General features: G+C 47.8%; 2 protein-coding genes across 2 annotated transcripts; both read left to right on the top strand.

The window, feature by feature from the left end:
• Nucleotides 1-377: 377 nt before the first annotated feature.
• Nucleotides 378-9,229, top strand: LOC309445702 (ral guanine nucleotide dissociation stimulator-like 1; the record flags this gene model as incomplete). Its single annotated transcript, XM_082064706.1, has 17 exons — nucleotides 378-566; nucleotides 697-807; nucleotides 1,775-1,983; nucleotides 2,824-2,901; nucleotides 3,346-3,530; nucleotides 3,816-3,940; nucleotides 4,593-4,808; nucleotides 5,037-5,140; nucleotides 5,291-5,375; nucleotides 5,766-5,852; nucleotides 6,153-6,185; nucleotides 6,661-6,782; nucleotides 7,017-7,106; nucleotides 7,388-7,526; nucleotides 8,019-8,171; nucleotides 8,816-8,930; nucleotides 9,111-9,229. 17 exons carry the CDS (start codon nucleotides 378-380, stop codon nucleotides 9,227-9,229), a joined length of 2,160 nt encoding a protein of 719 aa, XP_081920832.1.
• A 4,444-nt stretch (nucleotides 9,230-13,673) lies between these two features.
• Nucleotides 13,674-22,461, top strand: LOC309445701 (ral guanine nucleotide dissociation stimulator-like 1; the record flags this gene model as incomplete). Its single annotated transcript, XM_082064705.1, has 17 exons — nucleotides 13,674-13,862; nucleotides 13,993-14,103; nucleotides 15,071-15,279; nucleotides 16,119-16,196; nucleotides 16,641-16,825; nucleotides 17,111-17,235; nucleotides 17,889-18,104; nucleotides 18,333-18,436; nucleotides 18,587-18,671; nucleotides 19,062-19,148; nucleotides 19,389-19,421; nucleotides 19,897-20,018; nucleotides 20,253-20,342; nucleotides 20,624-20,762; nucleotides 21,251-21,403; nucleotides 22,048-22,162; nucleotides 22,343-22,461. 17 exons carry the CDS (start codon nucleotides 13,674-13,676, stop codon nucleotides 22,459-22,461), a joined length of 2,160 nt encoding a protein of 719 aa, XP_081920831.1.
• Between the last annotated feature and the right edge of the window lie 668 nt (nucleotides 22,462-23,129).

The following is a 23,129-nucleotide window of genomic DNA, read 5'->3' as shown; positions in this document are numbered from 1 at the left end:
GGAACTTCCCCTTCCGGAACCTGTCTGTTTGGAGATGTTGGAGGAGACCAAGGAGGAGGACACCCAGGAGGAAGACACGCGAGGAAGATGTGGAGTCTCTGCACAGCCTTGAGGAGACTCTGACCAAGCGAACCAAGGAAGATGTGGAGAGTCCAGAGCACATTGAGGAGACTCCAGAGCGCATTGAACACGCTCTAAGCAAGACAGAGGAAGATGTGGAGACTCCAGAGCCCATTGAGGAGACTCCAGAGCACATTGAGCACACTCTAAGCGAGAGAAGAGAGGAAGATGACGAGACTACAAGCAAGACAACAGAGGAAGATGCAGAGACTCGAGAGCGCATTGAGAACACTCTAAGCGAGGTAACAGAGGGAGACATGGAGACTCCAGAGCACAACGAGGAGAGTCCAAGCAAGATAAGAGAGGAACACGTGGAGGCTGCAGAGTGCATAGAGGAGACTCCAAGCAAGCCAGCTGAAGAAGACACAGAGACTCCACAGAGCCTGGAAGAGAATGCGAGGAACCAACCTGGGGAAGATGTGGAGGTTCCACAGAGCATTCAAGAGGCAAGTCACTGGTGTGTTGCTGAGGTGTTGTGAGATCCCGGTGTTGGCATGCTGGTGTCTGCAGCCTGCGCTTGTGCAGGGACCATGTTCCTTTCTCTCTGACTTGTTTCTCTTGGCCCTTTCCTGGCAGAGCACAAGTGAGGATGGAGCTGAAGAAGCACAAGAAGGCGCTGTTGACGGTGACACCCTGGGAAGAGCGCAGATCCAGCAGCCTGACAGCGAAGGAGCAAGATGGCTCGGGGTAAGTGAAGCTGGGGTAGTGGCCAAGTCCCCAGCTGATTCAAGTGTCCTCACTTCACTGCAATCAGTGCAGCTGTGGCAGTTTGAGCCAGAGGGTCAGGAGGTGGGTAGAACTTTCCTGTTATGTTGCGATGTTTCTACATTCTCTTCAGGATCAAAGGCAATAATATAAGAACTTGCTTTGGTGTAGTGTCCAGGTTGGTAGTATAGAGACTTTGAGTAGCAGATTTCCCACCTCTGCCTCCTGTTTTTCCTAGGAGAAATATTAGAATTTTCTCCCGTTCCAGGGGTGTTGTTCCTCGTACGGAGAAGGAGTTTGCCTGGTCATGTTCATATTCTCAAGGGAAGAGTTCTTAGTGATGCTGCATTTGCAGAGTGATTTGGAGGCTTTTCAGCTGAAAAGCGTTGGCTGGTAAATCATTGGATGTGTCTGAGAGAAATGCAGCTCTAACTGGAAATATCATAGAACCCGTGTTGAAAGTAATCTAAAGTTTTTGTTCAATTTGAGGGAGTTGGGCTTTATTACCAATTCCTTTAAATACTGAGGAGCTTGAAATGTTGCTTAGTAACTTCTTGTAGAGGTACCAGTAAGTGAAGGAACTTAGATCTTTCATGCTGCAAGAAGTCTAATAAACCTTTCTTAAACTTCTTGATGCTAAGAAAGCATCCGGGGTTTTTGAGTGGTTGGCCCTGTTAGGAGGGAATGGTCAGTTTAAAAGCCAACCGTGAGATTACAGCTGAAGCACTGGAAACACTTGCCTGTTTAAATAAGAAATGTCTTCATTGTCCTCCAGTATTTGCTACAGCATTTGGTATTTGGAGAGCCCAAACTGACAAAATTGTTTAGTAACTAGAGATGGACTATTGCTGTGAAAAGGTGGAATGGAATGTGTGTTTCATTGTGCAAGCTGTGTCGGGGCTCTGGCTCCTGTCTGAGTTTTGTGCTTTGTCTTTGTTTCCACTTGTAGGCTGAAGGGGACCAGTTACCTGCAGAACACACTGTCAGCCCGGATGAGACGTGCAAAAGCAGGGCCCTGAAAGCTGGAACTTTGGAAAAGCTGGTGGAGACGCTTCTGACAGCATTTGCAGATAATGACTTTACGTACATCAACATCTTCCTCTCAACGTACAGGGCCTTTGCTTCCACCAGCAGAGTCCTGGAGCTGCTCCTGGACAGGTAAGAGCCGGGACAGAATGGAAACTGAGCCATCATTTATTGTACACGACAGGGGGACGTTGACAGGAATTTCTTCCCCTACTTTAATGGACATGGAGTTAATAACCTGATGGGCAGAGGTCAAGAATCCTGCCAAATTCAGGATTTCAGCATAAACACAGCACGTGTAAATGCACGCTGCCCACATCCCAACTCTCATTAAAGCTTAAGTGCCAGGTGGGGAAAGTGTGCGTGGTCTGAGCGCTAAGGAACCAAACTGGGACCAACACAAGAAAATCAATACAGCTTTTCCCTTCAAAAAAGACCAGAATATGTGTGGGCCGTAAAGTCACACCTGGAATAGATTCCTACTTGTTCCGTCTTGCAGTCAGTTCTGGGTTTGATGGGTTTGTGGTGTTTTCTGAGCAGCCATTAAAATGTTCACACTCAGATGTGCCATGAACTCCTCCTCACCCGTCCGTAAGGAGGTGCGAGGTGTGGTTTGAAAGGAGCTGTTCCAGCTGCCTCAGGGCTCTCCCCGCGGGTCTCTCGGGGCTCAGTGTCCCCAGCTGAGCTCCCTATGGCTGTGGCTGCGCCGCTCCTGTCAGAGGCACCACGGGTTTGCCTGGTTTAGTCTGGGTTTGCTTTGCAGTGCACGGGGACATGTGCAAAGCCTTCATCTCTGCCTCAGCGTCCCCAGCCACCGTGGAATTGTCCAGCATGAAGCCCTTGTCTTCATGCCAGTTGTATATGAATATGCCAATATGTATATGTTTGTGCCAACTGTATATGGCTTACGCTATTTGGGATTTTGCCTTTGCTCAGTAGCGGTTCCTCTAAACAGGCATCTCATTTTTCCAGATACGGAAACCTGGAGATCTCGGGCAGTGAAGAATGTGGAAACCAGAATTCGCCCGAATCCAGCACAGTGCTCAGGACGTAAGTTTGGTTTTGCAGCGCCCAGCGAGCCCCAGTCAGGGTTCGGTGCTGGAGCGGGACGTGGGCAGCAGAGCTGTTGTTTCCTTTGACAATTCACAGCCCTGTGTGCTTCCAGGAGCTTGTGTAAAGGCCGAGTATCAGCTGTCTCATAACACATCCAATAATACAACGCAGAGAAAATCTTTAATTATTTTGAATGACTGCGCTGGTTTCTCAAGGTGTAATTGAAGAAGCAGACTTTAGTTTCCTATGAAGTATTATCGTAATAATATTTCTTGCATAAAAAGAACAAATTAAATTCTCTGCTCACAGAAGTGTCCATACTGCCTTCACGTGGGGAATGAATGTCTCAGTGTTCCTGTAGTTATATTAGGTACAGATCCATAGGATTGCATCAATACCTGCTGCATACAACCCATGTGCTCTCTCTGAATTTGCTCACAGTGCGATGGCATCGATTTTACAAGCCTGGCTCGACCAATGTGCCGAGGATTTCCAAGAGCCACCCGACTACCTGTGTCTGCTGAAGGTGCTGAGTTACCTGAAGAAGAACATGCCCGGCTCTGACCCGGAGAAGAGGGCGCAGAACCTCCTGGAGCAGTTCCAGAGAGAAGAACTGGAGAATGATGGTAAAGTACCTTTCTCTGCTGTCTGGGTGTTCTCCCAGCGTCAAGCCTGACACGTCCCCTTATCCAGGGCACAAAGCTTCCTGTGCCGGGACATGAAAAGTCTCTTTGCCAATTCAATCTTCCGGTCCTTCTCTTTCTCACTAAAATATGCAGCACAGTGAGGCCGTTACACCAGGCAGCTCCCTTTGCATGTTCTGCTATTAGATGTAGTGATTTTTCAGATATCTGCTTGGATTAATTGTGTTCTGTATAAATTCACTGACTGGTGTTTTCCACGCTGGCCAGACGCGTTCCACAGCCTTTCTCCCTGCAACCTGGACGAGGAAGAGGAACTGGAGCTCAGCGGTGCAGAAGAATTCTCGTTGTTCCAAGAAGAGCTGGTGGCAGAACAGCTGACATACATGGACGCGGTATGTCGATCATACGTATTACCTGAACTGCTCGGGGAAATAGTTCTGGGCTTCTAATTGTTTGTTTGTCTGTTTGTTTTTTAACTTACATCAATGTCAGTCTGGCGTTCCAGAACCGCTCTGTTGCTGGGACACAGAGCACAGCTCTGCTTGGTTATCCAAACTCGCTTCATTGATTGGGCTTTTCCTTCAGTTCTTCTGAAGGTGTTTGTCTTTTTTTTTTACAGTGTGAATGTAGACTGTGTGGCCTTTTTTGCAAAGTTTAATATTTGACCCCTCAGAAATAGCGTATTTTGACTCTATTTTAGGCTACCTCACCTGAAGATGTATAAGTACTTTTAACTGTAGTGCTCGGATTTGGTTTCTTTGTATCAATCTCTTTCAAAAAGATCATTATATAGAAATTTTTCCCCTTGATAATGTAAGTGATAGAAAGGTGTCTCTTATTTTGCCAGGACTGTGTAGCTGACAGTTCTTTCAGGGCATCAGGCCTCAGGAGTTATAGCCAAGTGTATATTTTAAACTAAGAGAAAACCAATATTTCCCTTTTAATACCATATTAGCTTCAGATGCAGTTTGTACTGTAAACCTGTATTTCTTCCTGTGGGCAATAGCGATCCAGGCTGACTTGGACAGCTCTGTTTCCCTCTAGACACTCTTCAAGAACGTTGTGCCCCACCACTGCCTGGGCTGCATCTGGTCCCGCAGGGACAAGAAAGAGAACAAAGACCTGGCACAGAGCATCAGAGCCACCATCGCGCAGTTCAACGCCGTCACCAACTGCGTGGTCAGCACTGTCCTGGACAGCAAAGGATTAAAGACCCAGCAACGAGCGAAGATCTTGGAGAAGTGGATCCGTATCGCACGTGTAAAGCGTTTATTCACGACTGTTTAACGTTCCTTGTGCGGGTGCCGTGGAGCTGGGAGGGGAAGGGGGGGTGTTGGGGAGTGATATTTTTGATGCTCAGTCTTTGTGGAGCTGCCCGCTTAGCAGGGAGAATGTGCAGCAAGCAGGACGCGGGGCAGACAGAAGAGCACTGACTGTTGGTGGTGCTGACGTTTAATGCTCCTGTGTTTCTAACCGCTCCTTTCACAGCAATGCAGGATCCTGAACAACTTTTCGTCTTTGAAAGCCATCGTTTCTGCCTTGCAGTCCACCTCCGTTTATCGCCTGAAGAAGACCTGGGCCTGCGTTCCAAAGTAAGGCTGTGCAGTGTGTCACTGGATGTGTTTGGGTGCTTTTATATTTTATGTGCCCAACCGTTAACAATTCTTGAGAAAAAAAAAATACCGTGATCTGATTCAGAGTGCTTACAAACAACTTAAATGATTTAATCTTTTCCTGTACAGGGACATAATGCTGATGTTTGAAGACCTTTCAGAAATCTTCTCCGATTGCGACAACTTTGCGGCGAGCAGGGAGCTGCTGATGAAGGTGGGAATGAGCTTGAGTTGCCAGGCTTGTGATCTCACCCAAAGCCGAGCTCAGCCCTGTTCCTAACCAAAGAACTCCCTTATGCGGTGCTTTGGGGAAGATGGGTCTGTAAATCCCGGGCTTTTCTGCTGGGGCGAGAGGTGCCGCACAGCGAGATTTGACGCAGATGAGTTACGAGTGAGCACTTTGCCTTTATACCGCTCTGTACAGACATGAACCGCTGGCTGAGATCCTAAGGATGATGTCATGAAAGCATCATTTACAAGAGCACTGTTTGGTGAAGCAGACGAGTTGTATTTTGTTTGCTTGCACAGGAGTATTCTGGCATTCTAAATAGTATGATTATTATTTCTCAGCCAATTAATCCACCATTGCTCTGCCCGTTTGCAGGGAGTCACCCAAGGCACGGTACCCTACCTGGGTACCTTCCTCACAGACCTCGTCATGCTGGACACAGCCCTTCAGGACTATCTCGAGGTAATTTGGGGCAGTTTTTGGCATCCTAAATATCCTCCCTCCCTTCCCGGCACTGTGTCTGGTCCTGTGTCTTCCACTGGGTTCTAGTGCAGTTCTTAAAAATAGAGGAATCCATTTAAGAAATAGACTCAGGTACACGAGTGCTGTGGTTTATCCTAGAGCTGGAAACAGGTCTTTGTAGAAGCCTTTGCTCAGGGCAGCTCTGGCCTTACCCTTGGTGTCGCTACTTCATCCTGTTTGTGATCACTCCAACCCAGCCTGTGCTCTTCTCCTCTGATCCCTTCTCTGTCCTTCCAACAGGGCGGCCTGATCAACTTTGAGAAGCGGCGAAGGGTGAGTGGGACATTGACTGTTCTGTGATCGTTAGTTGCTGACGCTCTCTGCTGGAGCGTTCTCTTGGCGAGGCCTGTTGTCTGTGCTCGGGCGTATCCAACAGCCGCTCACGTTACTGCAGATGGTGTGTGTGAGTGCGAGCGCACGACGTGCAGAGCCGGGGAGGATCAGGCTCTGCTGTCATCACAGGCACCTCTAGTTATTTCCCTTGCTTAGTGCCTGAGAACCAGCTCCGTACAGAGCGGGATTCCTCTCTGGGCGCCGCTCTGGCCACGCAGGGCTGAGCGGGAAGGGTGAGCTGCAGAGCTGCATTGTTTGAAACAGCGCTTCTTGAAATAGTCACTTCTTCAACTGAAACCCACCTGCGGGTCAAACTCGGTTTGTCCTGGATCTGTTGCTGCGTGTGAGTAGGACATTAACGAGACTGGCTTTATTTTTCTAATTGGAATTCCTATTTTATTATTTGTTTTCTTAGGAATTTGAAGTAATCGCTCAAATTAAGCTCTTGCAGTCCTCATGTAACAGCTATTGCTTGTCAGCAGATGAGAAATTCCTGCAGTGGTTTAGGAGGCAGCGGCATTTAAGTGATGAGGAGAGGTAGGGTCTCAGCCCGGCTGGCGAAGCAGCTTTTCTTGCCCCGCAGGCAGGTTCAGGTTCTCTCAGCCTTGAGCTCTGCGCTGCCAGGAGCTGCTCCCGGAGAGTGGAAACACACACGCACAGAGCTGCGCTGCTCCTTGTGGGGATGCACCCTCTGGGACGTGGGAATGACCCAGGGCTTCTCAAATACGGCCACTCTGAGATATTTAACTCATGGTGTTGCCTGTTCTGCAGTTTCCGGCTTTCACGCGAAATTGAAGGAGCTGCTGACAGGAGTGTCGCACCGGCCAAAGCTCAGAAGAGCGTGGTAAAGAGATTCAGCCTGTGAGTATAACGGTTTGGTGTGTGAATATGAACTGGAATAAATCAAACACCAGCTGACAAACCTGGCTGGGGATCCAGAACACTGGATTTTAGTGCTGGATTACAAATTCAATTCAAATTTGCAGCAGCAAAACAGAGTAAATAAGGATAGAGTCTAATTTGCTATACCCACGCAAACAATAGGCCACTCGAGATAGGAGAACACAGCAGCAGGTCAGCTTGTTGAGGCAAGTGACAGCTTTGCTCAGCCCAGCTCTGTTGTGCTTTCTTTTCTCCCCTAGGCCGTTCCTGGGCTTGGGGGTGAGCGCCCACAGCGCACCCGTCAACGCGCAGCCCAAACCTGCTCCAGGTGGGAGCTCTGGGGACAGCACGGTCACCGTCGTCCCTCCCACCGACACTGCCGAGGAGCCTCAGCACAAGGTAGGGCCTGGGCGCTGTGTTCAGCACAAACAGCCTGTGCGAGGCTGCTGACGCTGCCGGCGGCCCCAGGCGCTCGCCCAAGCCTGTGGGTCTTGACTAGAGCGTTGCGTGCGGTGGAATGGAGGGACCCGAGCTCTGGGAAAGGCAGTTTTGGGGGGAAAGCTCATCTGCATCAGCCCAGCCTAATTCTGGGGCAGGTGGAGCAGCTGAGCAAGGGAGAAGCAGGTGAGGTCAGAGCTCACCAGCCCTGGGGTTTGAGCTGCCAGGAACTGCCCAGACCAAGCCTTGTCTGGGCTGGGTTCCGTTCCCAGGGAGCTTTGTCCTACAGACTCTGCTCTCTTGACCTAAACTGCCTTCCTTCACTGGGTTGCTGAAGCCCTTGTTAAGGCTGTTGTGCTGAAGAGTGTCATCTTTAGCTTTTGGATCTTTTCAATGAAATGGTAATCAATGTGTTTGATCTCGTCTCGCCCCTTGCTGCCGTCTGATGACAAGTGCTCCAAGAAGTGCCCCGACTCCGTGACTCCCATTCCAACAAAAGAAGTGCCGCCAGTCCTGCCAGTTTACAACCAGCAGAACGGAGAGAGCTGCATCATCCGGACCAGCGTAGAAGAGGACAGAAGTGGCAACATCTACAAGAGCATCCTGGTGGGTGATGTTTTCACCCCAGGTGACTTGAATGGTGCTGTTAGTTTTGGAAACACCTATGCACTGATCAAACCTCCTTGACAGGGAAAATGACAAATGTTAGAAATCAAAACCTGTGGAGCAGGGGATGAATGAGAGGTTTGCAAAGAGCATCTCTCAAGGTTTCTGCTCTTGAAATCGAAGCTTGTCTTTGATCAACAGTGCCAAGTGAAGCACTCTGAGCAGGTGCCGGCTTTGCTGCCCCTGCTCTTCTGCCAGCGCCGGCTGTTGTGTGTCCAGCTCAGCACTGGGGTGTGTGACTGTGACACAAGGTGCCCCTTCCCCAGCAAACCCAGCTACAAGGGCCAGAATCTTTGCAGGGCATCAAGAAAGTGTTTAGCACAGGAGACTGTGGATGAATGGATGTGAGCAAACAGCAGCCGGGGCAGCTATTGCTGTGGATTCGACGGCTGCTGAGAACAAGGTCTCACCTCTGCAAGTGGGTGCTCTGGAGAGCAGAGGCTGTGATTTCCTGCTGCGTTTCTGGAGCAGCGTCTGTTGTCTTGAACTAAATGAACCACCAGGTGTCACAAAGAGCATGTTTTAGTATCTGGCAGAATCTAGGACGTAGTTACCAACGTCTCCTTGCAACTCTGTGTTTGCAGCTGACTAACCAAGAGAAGGCTCCTGCTGTCATCCAGAGAGCCCTGGAGAAGCACAACCTGCAGTGCGGCTCGGCTGAGGATTACGAGCTGGTACAGATCATCTGCGAGGACAAAGGTGGGGAAGCAGAACTCTGCTGCTGCTGCTTGAACGGTTCTGCTGCGTTTTGACGGCAAGAGCAACACGCGAAGCGACGTCAGAAACGCCGTGGACACGTTGTCACAGCTGCCGGTGAGAACAAACCCCTGACGCTGAGTGGGGCGCCAGTTAACGCTCGCTCTGCTCCCTCTCTTGCAGAGCTGGCGATCCCACCCAAGGCGAACGTGTTCTACGCCATGAACACCCGGGGCAACTTCGATTTCGTCCTGAGGAGAAGAGCTGCAGCACCTGAGGAGCCTGCGCTTCATAGATGTTAATGGTTGAGCTTTGTATAGGATTTACTGGTTATGTTATAAGTATGGAAACTTTTTTTCCCCCAGGTTTAGTCTGGAGTTGATATATTTTAATATTTGGGCTGCATCTAATGTTTGAGCTTTGTATAATATTGAATATTTATATAACAAGTATATTAACTTTTTTCCCGTTTTTGTCTGCAGTTCATGTATTTTAATACTTGATGCTTTTATCATATTTAATCTTTACATACTTGTATAGAAACGTTCATTAGTATATAACCATTTTTGCGCTAATTTCTGCTTGGAGTTACTCTATTTCAATAGCTGAGCTTTAGAGAATATTTTAGCTTTGTATAATATTTAATATCTATAGAATAAGTACATAACCTTTTTTCCACTAATTTATGGTTGGAGTTAACATATTTAAATGTTGTATCTGTATATAATATTTGAGCTTTATTTAATATTTTTATTTAATGTACTAATATTCAATATTTTTAATATTTTTATTTAATGTACTAATATTTAATATTTTAAATATTTTTATTTAATATACTAATATTTAGTATTTTTAATATTTGTATTTAACGAACTAATATTTAATATTTATTTAATATGTACATAGATCTTACCCAATAATTTTTGTCTGGAGTTAATATATTTTAATGTTTGATCCGTATATAGTGTTTGAGCATCATATAATATTTATATATACATATAAAATAAATAGATACACTTTTTTTCCACCCTTTTTTCTGGAGTTAATAGATATTAATAATTGATATTTATATAATACATCATGTTTATTTAATATTTATCTAATAAATACTTGAACTTTTTTCCACCTATTCTTGTCTGGCGTTAAAATATTTTAATATTTGATCCCATGTAATATTGAATGTTTACATAGATGTAACATCTTTGTAATAAATACGTAACTTTTTTTCCACTAATTCTTCTTTGAGTTAATATATATTAACATTAGAGCTTTTATATAATACATAACCTTTATTTAATACATAATCTTTATTTATATAATAAATATGTGAACTTCTTTTCCCACCAATTCTTGTCTGGCGTTAAAATATTTTAATACTTGATCCTTATGTGATATTTAGTCTTTATAGATATGTAACATTTCTAGAATAAATACGTAAACTTTTTTCCACCAGTTCTTGTCTGGAGTTAATGTAGTTGAGTATTTGATCTTTATGCCATATTTAATCTTTATCTATAATTTAATGTTTCTATAAAAGCATGTCAACCTTTTTCCACTATTTTTTGATCTGGAGTTAATAGGCATTAATATTTGAGCTTTATATAATACATAATCTTTATTTCATATTTCTAGAATAAATACTTGAACTTTTTCCCACCAATTCTTGTCTGGAGTTAGTATATTTTAATGATTGATCTCTAGATAATATTTGATCTTTATATGATATTTAATCTTTATATAGTATTTAATGTTTCTATAATAAATAGAATAACTTTTGACCACTAATTTTGGTCTGGAGTTAATATATTTTAGTGTTTGATTTTGTATTCTATTTAATCTTTATTTAATATTTAATATTTATATAATAAATATGGAAACGTTTTCCCACCAGTTCTTGTCTGGAGTTCGTATATTTTAATGTTTGGTCTTTATATAATGTTTGAGCTTTGTATAATATTGAATGTTTCTATAATAAATAGATAAACTTTCTACCACTAATTTGTGTCTGGAGTTAATGTATTTAAATATTTGATGTTTATGTAACATTCAATCTCTACATAACCTTTACTGCTTCTATAATAAATATGTCCACTTTCCCCACTCCCCAGTGTCTGCGTTCATCTCTTTTCCCCTCGGAGACTTCCCCGTGCTCTGAGAGTTTCCACCTTTTCCCCATTGTCTCCATCACGGCATTTTTGCTCCTGGCCAAAAGCCGACCCCGAATTTAAGCTGCCTCTGGCTTTCTGGTTTTTAATAAATTGCTACTGCCCTACTCAGGGAAATCAAAGTCAAACACAACTCCGCAGCGTGTCTGTCCCTTCCCTGTCCAGCCCCCAGCGGGGAGAACCGTGAGGAGCACCAGGGCCGCTTCATGGAGAAACTGCTCCCGTGGGTCACGACCGGTCAGGAGAGGAAGGGCTGGAAACCAGAGCCGCGCTGACACACGCGCTGCTCCCGCCGCACCGACACCGGCACGCGCCGGCCGCTCCCGCTTCGCACACGTCCCGCTTCTGAAGGGCACGCGGGCGGGCTGAGGGCGGGGCAAGGGGGCGCGCGCGGAGCGGCGGCGAGCTGCGATTGGCCGGCTGCGGGCGGCACGTGCTGCCGCGAGGCCGCGTCCGTGCGCCGCGGTGCCGCCGGAGCCGTTGCCGCCGTTGCCGTCGGGGCGAGCGGGAGAGAGAGAACGAGAGAGCGGGAGTGCGGGGCTGGCGGAGCCGGCAGCAGCCCCGCCTGCGGACGGGACACAGCGCCATGTGCGGGATCGGCTGCGGGCCCTGCTGCGGACGGGTAGGAGCGAGCCGGGCCCCGCCGCCCGCCCTCCGCCGGGGCTGCGGGGGACACGGGGCCGGGGGGGCAGCTCCGAGTGCCGAGAGAAGGGTGTTGGTGACTGCTGCGGGTGACAAGGGACGGGACGGGAGGAAACGGCACCAGCTGTGCCGGGGGAGGCTCAGGTTGGCTGTTGGGAACAATTCCTCACGGAAATGGGAGGGAGATGATCGGGTAGTGAGGTGACTGGGAACTGGCTGAAGGGAAGAAGCCAGAGAGTCGTGGTCAATGGGGCAGAGTCCAGTTGGGGCCTGTATCCAGTGCAGTGCCTCAGGGGGCAGTGCTGGGGCCGGTGTTATTCAATATATTCATCAACGATTTGGAGGAGGGAATAGAGTGACTGTCAGCAAGTTTGCTGGTGACACCAAGCTGGGAGGAGTGGCTGACACTGGAAGCTGTGCTGCCATCAGAGACCTGGACAGGCTGGAGAGCTGGGCAGGGAAACATTTAATGAAATAGAACAAGGGCAAGTGTAGAGTCTTGAATCTGGGCAGGAACAACCCCAGGTTCCAGTATAAGCTGGGGAATGACCCGTTGGAGAGCAGTGTAGGGGAAAGGGACCTGGGGGTGCTGGGGACAGCAGGGTGACCATGAGCCAGCACTGGGCCCTTGTGGCCAGGAAGCCAATGGTACCTGGGGTGGGTTAGAAGGGGGTGGTCAGTAGGTCAGAGAGGTTCTCCTGCCCCTCTGCTCTGCCCTGGGGAGACCACACCTGGAATATTGTGTCCAGTTGTGGCCCCTCAGCTCCAGCAGGACAGGGAACTGCTGGAGAGAGTCCAGCGCAGCCACCAAGATGCTGAAGGGAGTGGAGCATCTCCCGTGTGAGGAAAGGCTGAGGGAGCTGGGGCTCTGGAGCTGGACAAGAGGAGACTGAGGGGGGACTCATTCCTGGGGATCAATATGGAAAGGGGGAGTGTCAGGAGGATGGAGCCAGGCTCTTCTGGGTGACAACCAGTGACAGGACAAGGGGCAATGGGTACAAACTGGAACACAAAAGGTTCCACTTAAATTTGAGAAGAAACTTCTTCTCAGTGAGGGTGGCAGAGCCTGGCCCAGGCTGCCCAGGGAGGTTGTGGAATCTCCTACTCTGGAGGCATTCAAGACCTGCCTGGACACCTTCCTGTGTAACCTCATCTGGGTGTTCCTGCTCCATGGGGGGATTGCACTGGATGAGCTTTCCAGGTCTCTGCCCATCCCTGGCACTCTGGGATTCTGTGGTTCTGTGAAAGGGTGATTCAACATTGGAACAGGCTGCCCAGGGCAGCGGTGGAGTCACCATCCCTGGAGGGGTTTAAAAGGCATGTAGATGAGGTTCTGAGGGACATGGGGCAGTGCCAGGGGTGGTTTAACGGTTGCACTCGATGATCTCTTCCAGCCAAAAAGATTCTATTATTCTGTCATACGACCTGTTTTTTGCATTGTAATAGTGCCTAAAGATCAGGGTTCATATGATCTTGTCCTGGTACTTTTGCAAGGACATTAAAAGTAAATGTGTTGCTATCTGCAATTCAAAAGTGCCTTTCCGTTGTTTTCTAACAGGCTCGGAACTTCCCCTTCCGGAACCTGTCTGTTTGGAGATGTTGGAGGAGACCAAGGAGGAGGACACCCAGGAGGAAGACACGCGAGGAAGATGTGGAGTCTCTGCACAGCCTTGAGGAGACTCTGACCAAGCGAACCAAGGAAGATGTGGAGAGTCCAGAGCACATTGAGGAGACTCCAGAGCGCATTGAACACGCTCTAAGCAAGACAGAGGAAGATGTGGAGACTCCAGAGCCCATTGAGGAGACTCCAGAGCACATTGAGCACACTCTAAGCGAGAGAAGAGAGGAAGATGACGAGACTACAAGCAAGACAACAGAGGAAGATGCAGAGACTCGAGAGCGCATTGAAAACACTCTAAGCGAGGTAACAGAGGGAGACATGGAGACTCCAGAGCACAACGAGGAGAGTCCAAGCAAGATAAGAGAGGAACACGTGGAGACTGCAGAGTGCATAGAGGAGACTCCAAGCAAGCCAGCTGAAGAAGACACAGAGACTCCACAGAGCCTGGAAGAGAATGCGAGGAACCAACCTGGGGAAGATGTGGAGGTTCCACATGGCATTCAAGAGGCAAGTCACTGGTGTGTTGTTGAGGTGTTGTGAGATCCCGGTGTTGGCATGCTGGTGTCTGCAGCCTGCGCTTGTGCAGGGACCATGTTCCTTTCTCTCTGACTTGTTTCTCTTGGCCCTTTCCTGGCAGAGCACAAGTGAGGATGGAGCTGAAGAAGCACAAGAAGGCGCTGTTGACGGTGACACCCTGGGAAGAGCGCAGATCCAGCAGCCTGACAGCGAAGGAGCAAGATGGCTCGGGGTAAGTGAAGCTGGGGTAGTGGCCAAGTCCCCAGCTGATTCAAGTGTCCTCACTTCACTGCAATCAGTGCAGCTGTGGCAGTTTGAGCCAGAGGGTCAGGAGGTGGGTAGAACTTTCCTGTTATGTTGCGATGTTTCTACATTCTCTTCAGGATCAAAGGCAATAATATAAGAACGTGGTTTGGTGTAGTGTCCAGGTTGGTAGTATAGAGACTTTGAGTAGCAGATTTCCCACCTCTGCCTCCTGTTTTTCCTAGGAGAAATATTAGAATTTTCTCCCGTTCCAGGGGTGTTGTTCCTCGTACGGAGAAGGAGTTTGCCAGGTCATGTTCATATTCTCAAGGGAAGAGTTCTTAGTGATGCTGCATTTGCAGAGTGATTTGGAGGCTTTTCTGCTGAAAAGCGTTGGCTGGTAAATCATTGGATGTGTCTGAGAGAAATGCAGCTCTAACTGGAAATATCATAGAACCCGTGTTGAAAGTAATCTAAAGTTTTTGTTCAATTAGAGGGAGTTGGGCTTTATTACCAATTCCTTTAAATACTGAGGAGCTTGAAATGTTGCTTAGTAACTTCTTGTAGAGGTACCAGTAAGTGAAGGAACTTAGATCTTTCATGCTGCAAGAAGTCTAATAAACCTTTCTTAAACTTCTTGATGCTAAGAAAGCATCCGGGGTTTTTGAATGGTTGGCCCTGTTAGGAGGGAATGGTCAGTTTAAAAGCCAACCGTGAGATTACAGCTGAAGCACTGGAAACACTTGCCTGTTTAAATAAGAAATGTCTTCATTGTCCTCCAGTATTTGCTACAGCATTTGGTATTTGGAGAGCCCAAACTGACAAAATTGTTTAGTAACTAGAGATGGACTATTGCTGTGAAAAGGTGGAATGGAATGTGTGTTTCATTGTGCAAGCTGTGTCGGGGCTCTGGCTCCTGTCTGAGTTTTGTGCTTTGTCTTTGTTTCCACTTGTAGGCTGAAGGGGACCAGTTACCTGCAGAACACACTGTCAGCCCGGATGAGACGTGCAAAAGCAGGGCCCTGAAAGCTGGAACTTTGGAAAAGCTGGTGGAGACGCTTCTGACAGCATTTGCAGATAATGACTTTACGTACATCAACATCTTCCTCTCAACGTACAGGGCCTTTGCTTCCACCAGCAGAGTCCTGGAGCTGCTCCTGGACAGGTAAGAGCCGGGACAGAATGGAAACTGAGCCATCATTTATTGTACACGACAGGGGGATGTTGACAGGAATTTCTTCCCCTACTTTAATGGACATGGAGTTAATAACCTGATGGACAGAGGTCAAGAATCCTGCCAAATTCAGGATTTCAGCATAAACACAGCACGTGTAAATGCACGCTGCCCACATCCCAACTCTCATTAAAGCTTAAGTGCCAGGTGGGGAAAGTGTGCGTGGTCTGAGCGCTAAGGAACCAAACTGGGACTGACACAAGAAAATCAATACAGCTTTTCCCTTCAAAAAAGACCAGAATATGTGTGGGCCGTAAAGTCACACCTGGAATAGATTCCTACTTGTTCCGTCTTGCAGTCAGTTCTGGGTTTGATGGGTTTGTGGTGTTTTCTGAGCAGCCATTAAAATGTTCACACTCAGATGTGCCATGAACTCCTCCTCACCCGTCCGTAAGGAGGTGCGAGGTGTGGTTTGAAAGGAGCTGTTCCAGCTGCCTCAGGGCTCTCCCCGCAGGTCTCTCGGGGCTCAGTGTCCCCAGCTGAGCTCCCTATGGCTGTGGCTGCGCCGCTCCTGTCAGAGGCACCACGGGTTTGCCTGGTTTAGTCTGGGTTTGCTTTGCAGTGCACGGGGACATGTGCAAAGCCTTCATCTCTGCCTCAGCGTCCCCGGCCACCGTGGAATTGTCCAGCATGAAGCCCTTGTCTTCATGCCAGTTGTATATGAATATGCCAATGTGTATGTGTTTATGCCAGTTGTATATGGCTTACGCTATTTGGGATTTTGCTTTGGTCAGTAGCGGTTCCTCTAAACAGCCATCTCATTTTTCCAGATACGGAAACCTGGAGATCTCGGGCAGTGAAGAATGTGGAAACCAGAATTCGCCCGAATCCAGCACAGTGCTCAGGACGTAAGTTTGGTTTTGCAGCGCCCAGCGAGCCCCAGTCAGGGTTCGGTGCTGGAGCGGGACGTGGGCAGCAGAGCTGTTGTTTCCTTTGACAATTCACAGCCCTGTGTGCTTCCAGGAGCTTGTGTAAAGGCCGAGTATCAGCTGTCTCATAACACATCCAATAATACAACGCAGAGAAAATCTTTAATTATTTTGAATGACGGCGCTGGTTTCTCAAGGTGTAATTGAAGAAGCAGCCTTTAGTTTCCTATGAAGTATTATCGTAATAATATTTCTTGCACAAAAAGAACAAATTAAATTCTCTGCTCACAGAAGTTTCCATACTGCCTTAATGTGGGGGATGAATGTCTCAGTGTTCCTGTAGTTATATTAGGTACAGATCCATAGGATTGCATCAATACCTGCTGCGTACAACCCATGTGCTCTCTCTGAATTTGCTCACAGTGCGATGGCATCGATTTTACAAGCCTGGCTCGACCAATGTGCCGAGGATTTCCAAGAGCCACCCGACTACCTGTGTCTGCGGAAGGTGCTGAGTTACCTGAAGAAGAACATGCCCGGCTCTGACCCGGAGAAGAGGGCGCAGAACCTCCTGGAGCAGTTCCAGAGAGAAGAACTGGAGAATGATGGTAAAGTACCTTTCTCTGCTGTCTGGGTGTTCTCCCAGCGTCAAGCCTGACACGTCCCCTTATCCAGGGCACAAAGCTTCCTGTGCCATGAGACGAAAAGTCTCTTTGCCAATTCAATCTTCCGGTCCTTCCCTTTCTCACTAAAATATGCAGCACAGTGAGGCCGTTACACCAGGCAGCTCCCTTTGCATGTTCTGCTATTAGATGTAGTGATTTTTCAGATATCTGCTTGGATTAATTGTGTTCTGTATAAATTCACTGACTGGTGTTTTCCACGCTGGCCAGACGCGTTCCACAGCCTTTCTCCCTGCAACCTGGACGAGGAAGAGGAACTGGAGCTCAGCGGTGCAGAAGAATTCTCGTTGTTCCAAGAAGAGCTGGTGGCAGAACAGCTGACATACATGGACACGGTATGTCGATCATACGTATTACCTGAACTGCTCGGGGAAATAGTTCTGGGCTTCTAATTGTTTGTTTGTCTGTTTGTTTTTTAACTTACATCAATGTCAGTCTGGCGTTCCAGAACCGCTCTATTGCTGGGACACAGAGCACAGCTCTGCTTGGTTATCCAAACTCGCTTCATTGATTGGGCTTTTCCTTCAGTTCTTCTGAAGGTGTTTGTCTTTTTTTTTTTACAGTGTGAACGTAGACTGTGTGGCCTTTTTTGCAAAGTTTAATATTTGACCCCTCAGAAATAGCGTATTTTGACTCTATTTTAGGCTACCTCACCTGAAGATGTATAAGTACTTTTAACTGTAGTGCTCGGATTTGGTTTCTTTGTATCAATCTCTTTCAAAAAGATCATTATATAGAAATTTTTCCCCTTGATAATGTAAGTGATAGAAAGGTGTCTCTTATTTTGCCAGGACTGTGTAGCTGACAGTTCTTTTAGGGCATCAGGCCTCAGGAGTTATAGCCAAGTGTATATTTTAAACTAAGAGAAAACCAATATTTCCCTTTTAATACCATATTAGCTTCAGATGCAGTTTGTACTGTAAACCTGTATTTCTTCCTGTGGGCAATAGCGATCCAGGCTGACTTGGACAGCTCTGTTTCCCTCTAGACACTCTTCAAGAACGTTGTGCCCCACCACTGCCTGGGCTGCATCTGGTCCCGCAGGGACAAGAAAGAGAACAAAGACCTGGCACAGAGCATCAGAGCCACCATCGCGCAGTTCAACGCCGTCACCAACTGCGTGGTCAGCACCGTCCTGGACAGCAAAGGATTAAAGACCCAGCAACGAGCGAAGATCTTGGAGAAGTGGATCCGTATCGCACGTGTAAAGCGTTTATTCACGACTGTGTAACGTTCCTTGTGCGGGTGCCGTGGAGCTGGGAGGGGAAGGGGGGGTGTTGGGGAGTGATATTTTTGATGCTCAGTCTTTGTGGAGCTGCCCGCTTAGCAGGGAGAATGTGCAGCAAGCAGGACGCGGGGCAGACAGAAGAGCACTGACTGTTGGTGGTGCTGACGTTTAATGCTCCTGTGTTTCTAACCACTCCTTTCACAGCAATGCAGGATCCTGAACAACTTTTCGTCTTTGAAAGCCATCGTTTCTGCCTTGCAGTCCACCTCCGTTTATCGCCTGAAGAAGACCTGGGCCTGCGTTCCAAAGTAAGGCTGTGCAGTTTGTCACTGGATGTGTTTGGGTGCTTTTATCTTTTATGTGCCCAACCGTTAACAATTCTTGAGAAAAAAAAAATACCGTGATCTGATTCAGAGTGCTTACAAACAACTTAAATGATTTAATCTTTTCCTGTACAGGGACATAATGCTGATGTTTGAAGACCTTTCAGAAATCTTCTCCGATTGCGACAACTTTGCGGCGAGCAGGGAGCTGCTGCTGAAGGTGGGAATGAGCTTGAGTTGCCAGGCTTGTGATCTCACCCAAAGCCGAGCTCAGCCCTGTTCCTAACCAAAGAACTCCCTTATGCGGTGCTTTGGGGAAGATGGGTCTGTAAATCCTGGGCTTTTCTGCTGGGGCAAGAGGTGCCGCACAGCGAGATTTGACGCAGATGAGTTACGAGTGAGCACTTTGCCTTTATACCGCTCTGTACAGACATGAACCGCTGGCTGAGATCCTAAGGATGATGTCATGAAAGCATCATTTACAAGAGCACTGTTTGGTGAAGCAGACGAGATGTATTTTGTTTGCTTGCACAGGAGTATTCTGGCATTCTAAATAGTATGATTATTATTTCTCAGCCAATTAATCCACCATTGCTCTGCCCGTTTGCAGGGAGTCACCCAAGGCACGGTACCCTACCTGGGTACCTTCCTCACAGACCTCGTCATGCTGGACACAGCCCTTCAGGACTATCTCGAGGTAATTTGGGGCAATTTTTGGAATCATACATATCCTCCCTCCCTTCCAGACACTGTGTCTGGTCCTGTGTCTTCCACTGGGTTCTAGTGCAGTTCTTAAAAGTAGAGGAATCTATTTGAAAACTAGACTCGGGGACACAAGTGCTGTGGTTTATCCTAGAGCTGGAAACAGGTCTTTGTAGAAGCGTTTGGTCAGGGCCTGTGCTCTTCTCCTCTGATCCCTTCTCTGTCCTTCCAACAGGGCGGCCTGATCAACTTTGAGAAGCGGCGAAGGGTGAGTGGGACGTTGACTGTTCTGTGATCGTTAGTTGCTGACGCTCTCTGCTGGAGCGTTCTCTTGGCGAGGCCTGTTGTCTGTGCTCGGGCGTATCCAACAGCCGCTCACGTTACTGCAGATGGTGTGTGTGAGTGCGAGCGCACGACGTGCAGAGCCGGGGAGGATCAGGCTCTGCTGTCATCACAGGCACCTCTAGTTATTTCCCTTGCTTAGTGCCTGAGAACCAGCTCCGTACAGAGCGGGATTCCTCTCTGGGCGCCGCTCTGGCCACGCAGGGCTGAGCGGGAAGGGTGAGCTGCAGAGCTGCATTGTTTGAAACAGCGCTTCTTGAAATAGTCACTTCTTCAACTGAAACCGACCTGCGGGTCAAACTCGGTTTGTCCTGGATCTGTTGCTGCGTGTGAGTAGGACATTAACGAGACTGGCTTTATTTTTCTAATTGGAATTCCTATTTTATTATTTGTTTTCTTAGGAATTCGAAGTAATCGCTCAAATTAAGCTCTTGCAGTCCTCATGTAACAGCTATTGCTTGTCAGCAGATGAGAAATTCCTGCAGTGGTTTAGGAGGCAGCGGCATTTAAGTGATGAGGAGAGGTAGGGTCTCAGCCCGGCTGGCGAAGCAGCTTTTCTTGCCCCGCAGGCAGGTTCAGGTTCTCTCAGCCTTGAGCTCTGCGCTGCCAGGAGCTGCTCCCGGAGAGTGGAAACACACACGCACAGAGCTGCGCTGCTCCTTGTGGGGATGCACCCTCTGGGACGTGGGAATGACCCAGGGCTTCTCAAATACGGCCACTCTGAGATATTTAACTCATGGTGTTGCCTGTTCTGCAGTTTCCGGCTTTCACGCGAAATTGAAGGAGCTGCTGACAGGAGTGTCGCACCGGCCAAAGCTCAGAAGAGCGTGGTAAAGAGATTCAGCCTGTGAGTATAACGGTTTGGTGTGTGAATATGAACTGGAATAAATCAAACACCAGCTGACAAACCTGGCTGGGGATCCAGAACACTGGATTTTAGTGCTGGATTACAAATTCAATTCAAATTTGCAGCAGCAAAACAGAGTAAATAAGGATAGAGTCTAATTTGCTATACCCACGCAAACAATAGGCCACTCGAGATAGGAGAACACAGCAGCAGGTCAGCTTGTTGAGGCAAGTGACAGCTTTGCTCAGCCCAGCTCTGTTGTGCTTTCTTTTCTCCCCTAGGCCGTTCCTGGGCTTGGGGGTGAGCGCCCACAGCGCACCCGTCAACGCGCAGCCCAAACCTGCTCCAGGTGGGAGCTCTGGGGACAGCACGGTCACCGTCGTCCCTCCCACCGACACTGCCGAGGAGCCTCAGCACAAGGTAGGGCCTGGGCGCTGTGTTCAGCACAAACAGCCTGTGCGAGGCTGCTGACGCTGCCGGCGGCCCCAGGCGCTCGCCCAAGCCTGTGGGTCTTGACTAGAGCGTTGCGTGCGGTGGAATGGAGGGACCCGAGCTCTGGGAAAGGCAGTTTTGGGGGGAAAGCTCATCTGCACCAGCCCAGCCTAATTCTGGGGCAGGTGGAGCAGCTGAGCAAGGGAGAAGCAGGTGAGGTCAGAGCTCACCAGCCCTGGGGTTTGAGCTGCCAGGAACTGCCCAGACCAAGCCTTGTCTGGGCTGGGTTCCGTTCCCAGGGAGCTTTGTCCTACAGACTCTGCTCTCTTGACCTAAACTGCCTTCACTGGGTTGCTGGAGCCCTTGTTAAGGCTGTTGTGCTGAAGAGTGTCATCTTTAGCTTTTGGATCTTTTCAATGAAATGGTAATCAATGTGTTTGATCTCGTCTCGCCCCTTGCTGCCGTCTGATGACAAGTGCTCCAAGAAGTGCCCCGACTCCGTGACTCCCATTCCAACAAAAGAAGTGCCGCCAGTCCTGCCAGTTTACAACCAGCAGAACGGAGAGAGCTGCATCATCCGGACCAGCGTAGAAGAGGACAGAAGTGGCAACATCTACAAGAGCATCCTGGTGGGTGATGTTTTCACCCCAGGTGACTTGAATGGTGCTGTTAGTTTTGGAAACACCTATGCACTGATCAAACCTCCTTGACAGGGAAAATGACAAATGTTACAAATCAAAACCTGTGGAGCAGGGGATGAATGAGAGGTTTGCAAAGAGCATCTCTCAAGGTTTCTGCTCTTGAAATCGAAGCTTGTCTTTGATCAACAGTGCCAAGTGAAGCACTCTGAGCAGGTGCCGGCTTTGCTGCCCCTGCTCTTCTGCCAGCGCCGGCTGTTGTGTGTCCAGCTCAGCACTGGGCTGTGTGACTGTGACACAAGGTGCCCCTTCCCCAGCAAACCCAGCTACAAGGGCCAGAATCTTTGCAGGGCATCAAGAAAGTGTTTAGCACAGGAGACTGTGGATGAATGGATGTGAGCAAACAGCAGCCGGGGCAGCTATTGCTGTGGATTCGACGGCTGCTGAGAACAAGGTCTCACCTCTGCAAGTGGGTGCTCTGGAGAGCAGAGGCTGTGATTTCCTGCTGCGTTTCTGGAGCAGCGTCTGTTGTCTTGAACTAAATCAACCACCAGGTGTCACAAAGAGCATGTTTTAGTATCTGGCAGAATCTAGGACGTAGTTACCAACGTCTCCTTGCAACTCTGTGTTTGCAGCTGACTAACCAAGAGAAGGCTCCTGCTGTCATCCAGAGAGCCCTGGAGAAGCACAACCTGCAGTGCGGCTCGGCTGAGGATTACGAGCTGGTACAGATCATCTGCGAGGACAAAGGTGGGGAAGCAGAACTCTGCTGCTGCTGCTTGAACGGTTCTGCTGCGTTTTGACGGCAAGAGCAACACGCGAAGCGACGTCAGAAACGCCGTGGACACGTTGTCGCAGCTGCCGGTGAGAACAAACCCCTGACGCTGAGTGGGGCGCCAGTTAACGCTCGCTCTGCTCCCTCTCTTGCAGAGCTGGCGATCCCACCCAAGGCGAACGTGTTCTACGCCATGAACACCCGGGGCAACTTCGATTTCGTCCTGAGGAGAAGAGCTGCAGCACCTGAGGAGCCTGCGCTTCATAGATGTTAATGGTTGAGCTTTGTATAGGATTTACTGGTTATGTTATAAGTATGGAAACTTTTTTTCCCCCAGGTTTAGTCTGGAGTTGATATATTTTAATATTTGGGCTGCATCTAATGTTTGAGCTTTGTATAATATTTAATATTTATATAACAAGTATATTAACTTTTTTCCCGTTTTTGTCTGCAGTTCATGTATTTTAATACTTGATGCTTTTATCATATATAATCTTTACATACTTGTATAGAAACGTTCATTAGTATATCACCTTTTTTGCGCTAATTTCTGCTTGGAGTTACTATATTTCAATAGCTGAGCTTTAGAGAATATTTTAGCTTTGTATAATATTTAATATCTATAGAATAAGTACATAACCTTTTTTCCACTAATTTATGGTTGGAGTTAACATATTTAAATGTTGTATCTGTATATAATATTTGAGCTTTATTTAATATTTTTATTTAATGTACTAATATTCAATATTTTTAATATTTTTATTTAATGTACTAATTTTTAATATTTTAATGCTTTATTTAATGTACTAATATTTAATATTTATTTAATATTGTTATGTTCAGTATTTTAATATTTTTACTTATTGTACTACTATTTAATATTTTAATATTTTTATTTAATGTAGAAAGATTTAATTTTTAAAATAGTTTTATTTATTGTAC

The sequence above is a fragment of the Streptopelia decaocto genome, assembly GCF_964273445.1.
Source record: "Streptopelia decaocto genome assembly, chromosome: 13".
In the NCBI taxonomy this organism is placed as follows: Eukaryota; Metazoa; Chordata; class Aves; order Columbiformes; family Columbidae; genus Streptopelia; species Streptopelia decaocto.
The sequence above is the reverse complement of the archived record's forward strand: the minus strand, read 5'-3'. Positions and strand labels throughout refer to the sequence as shown.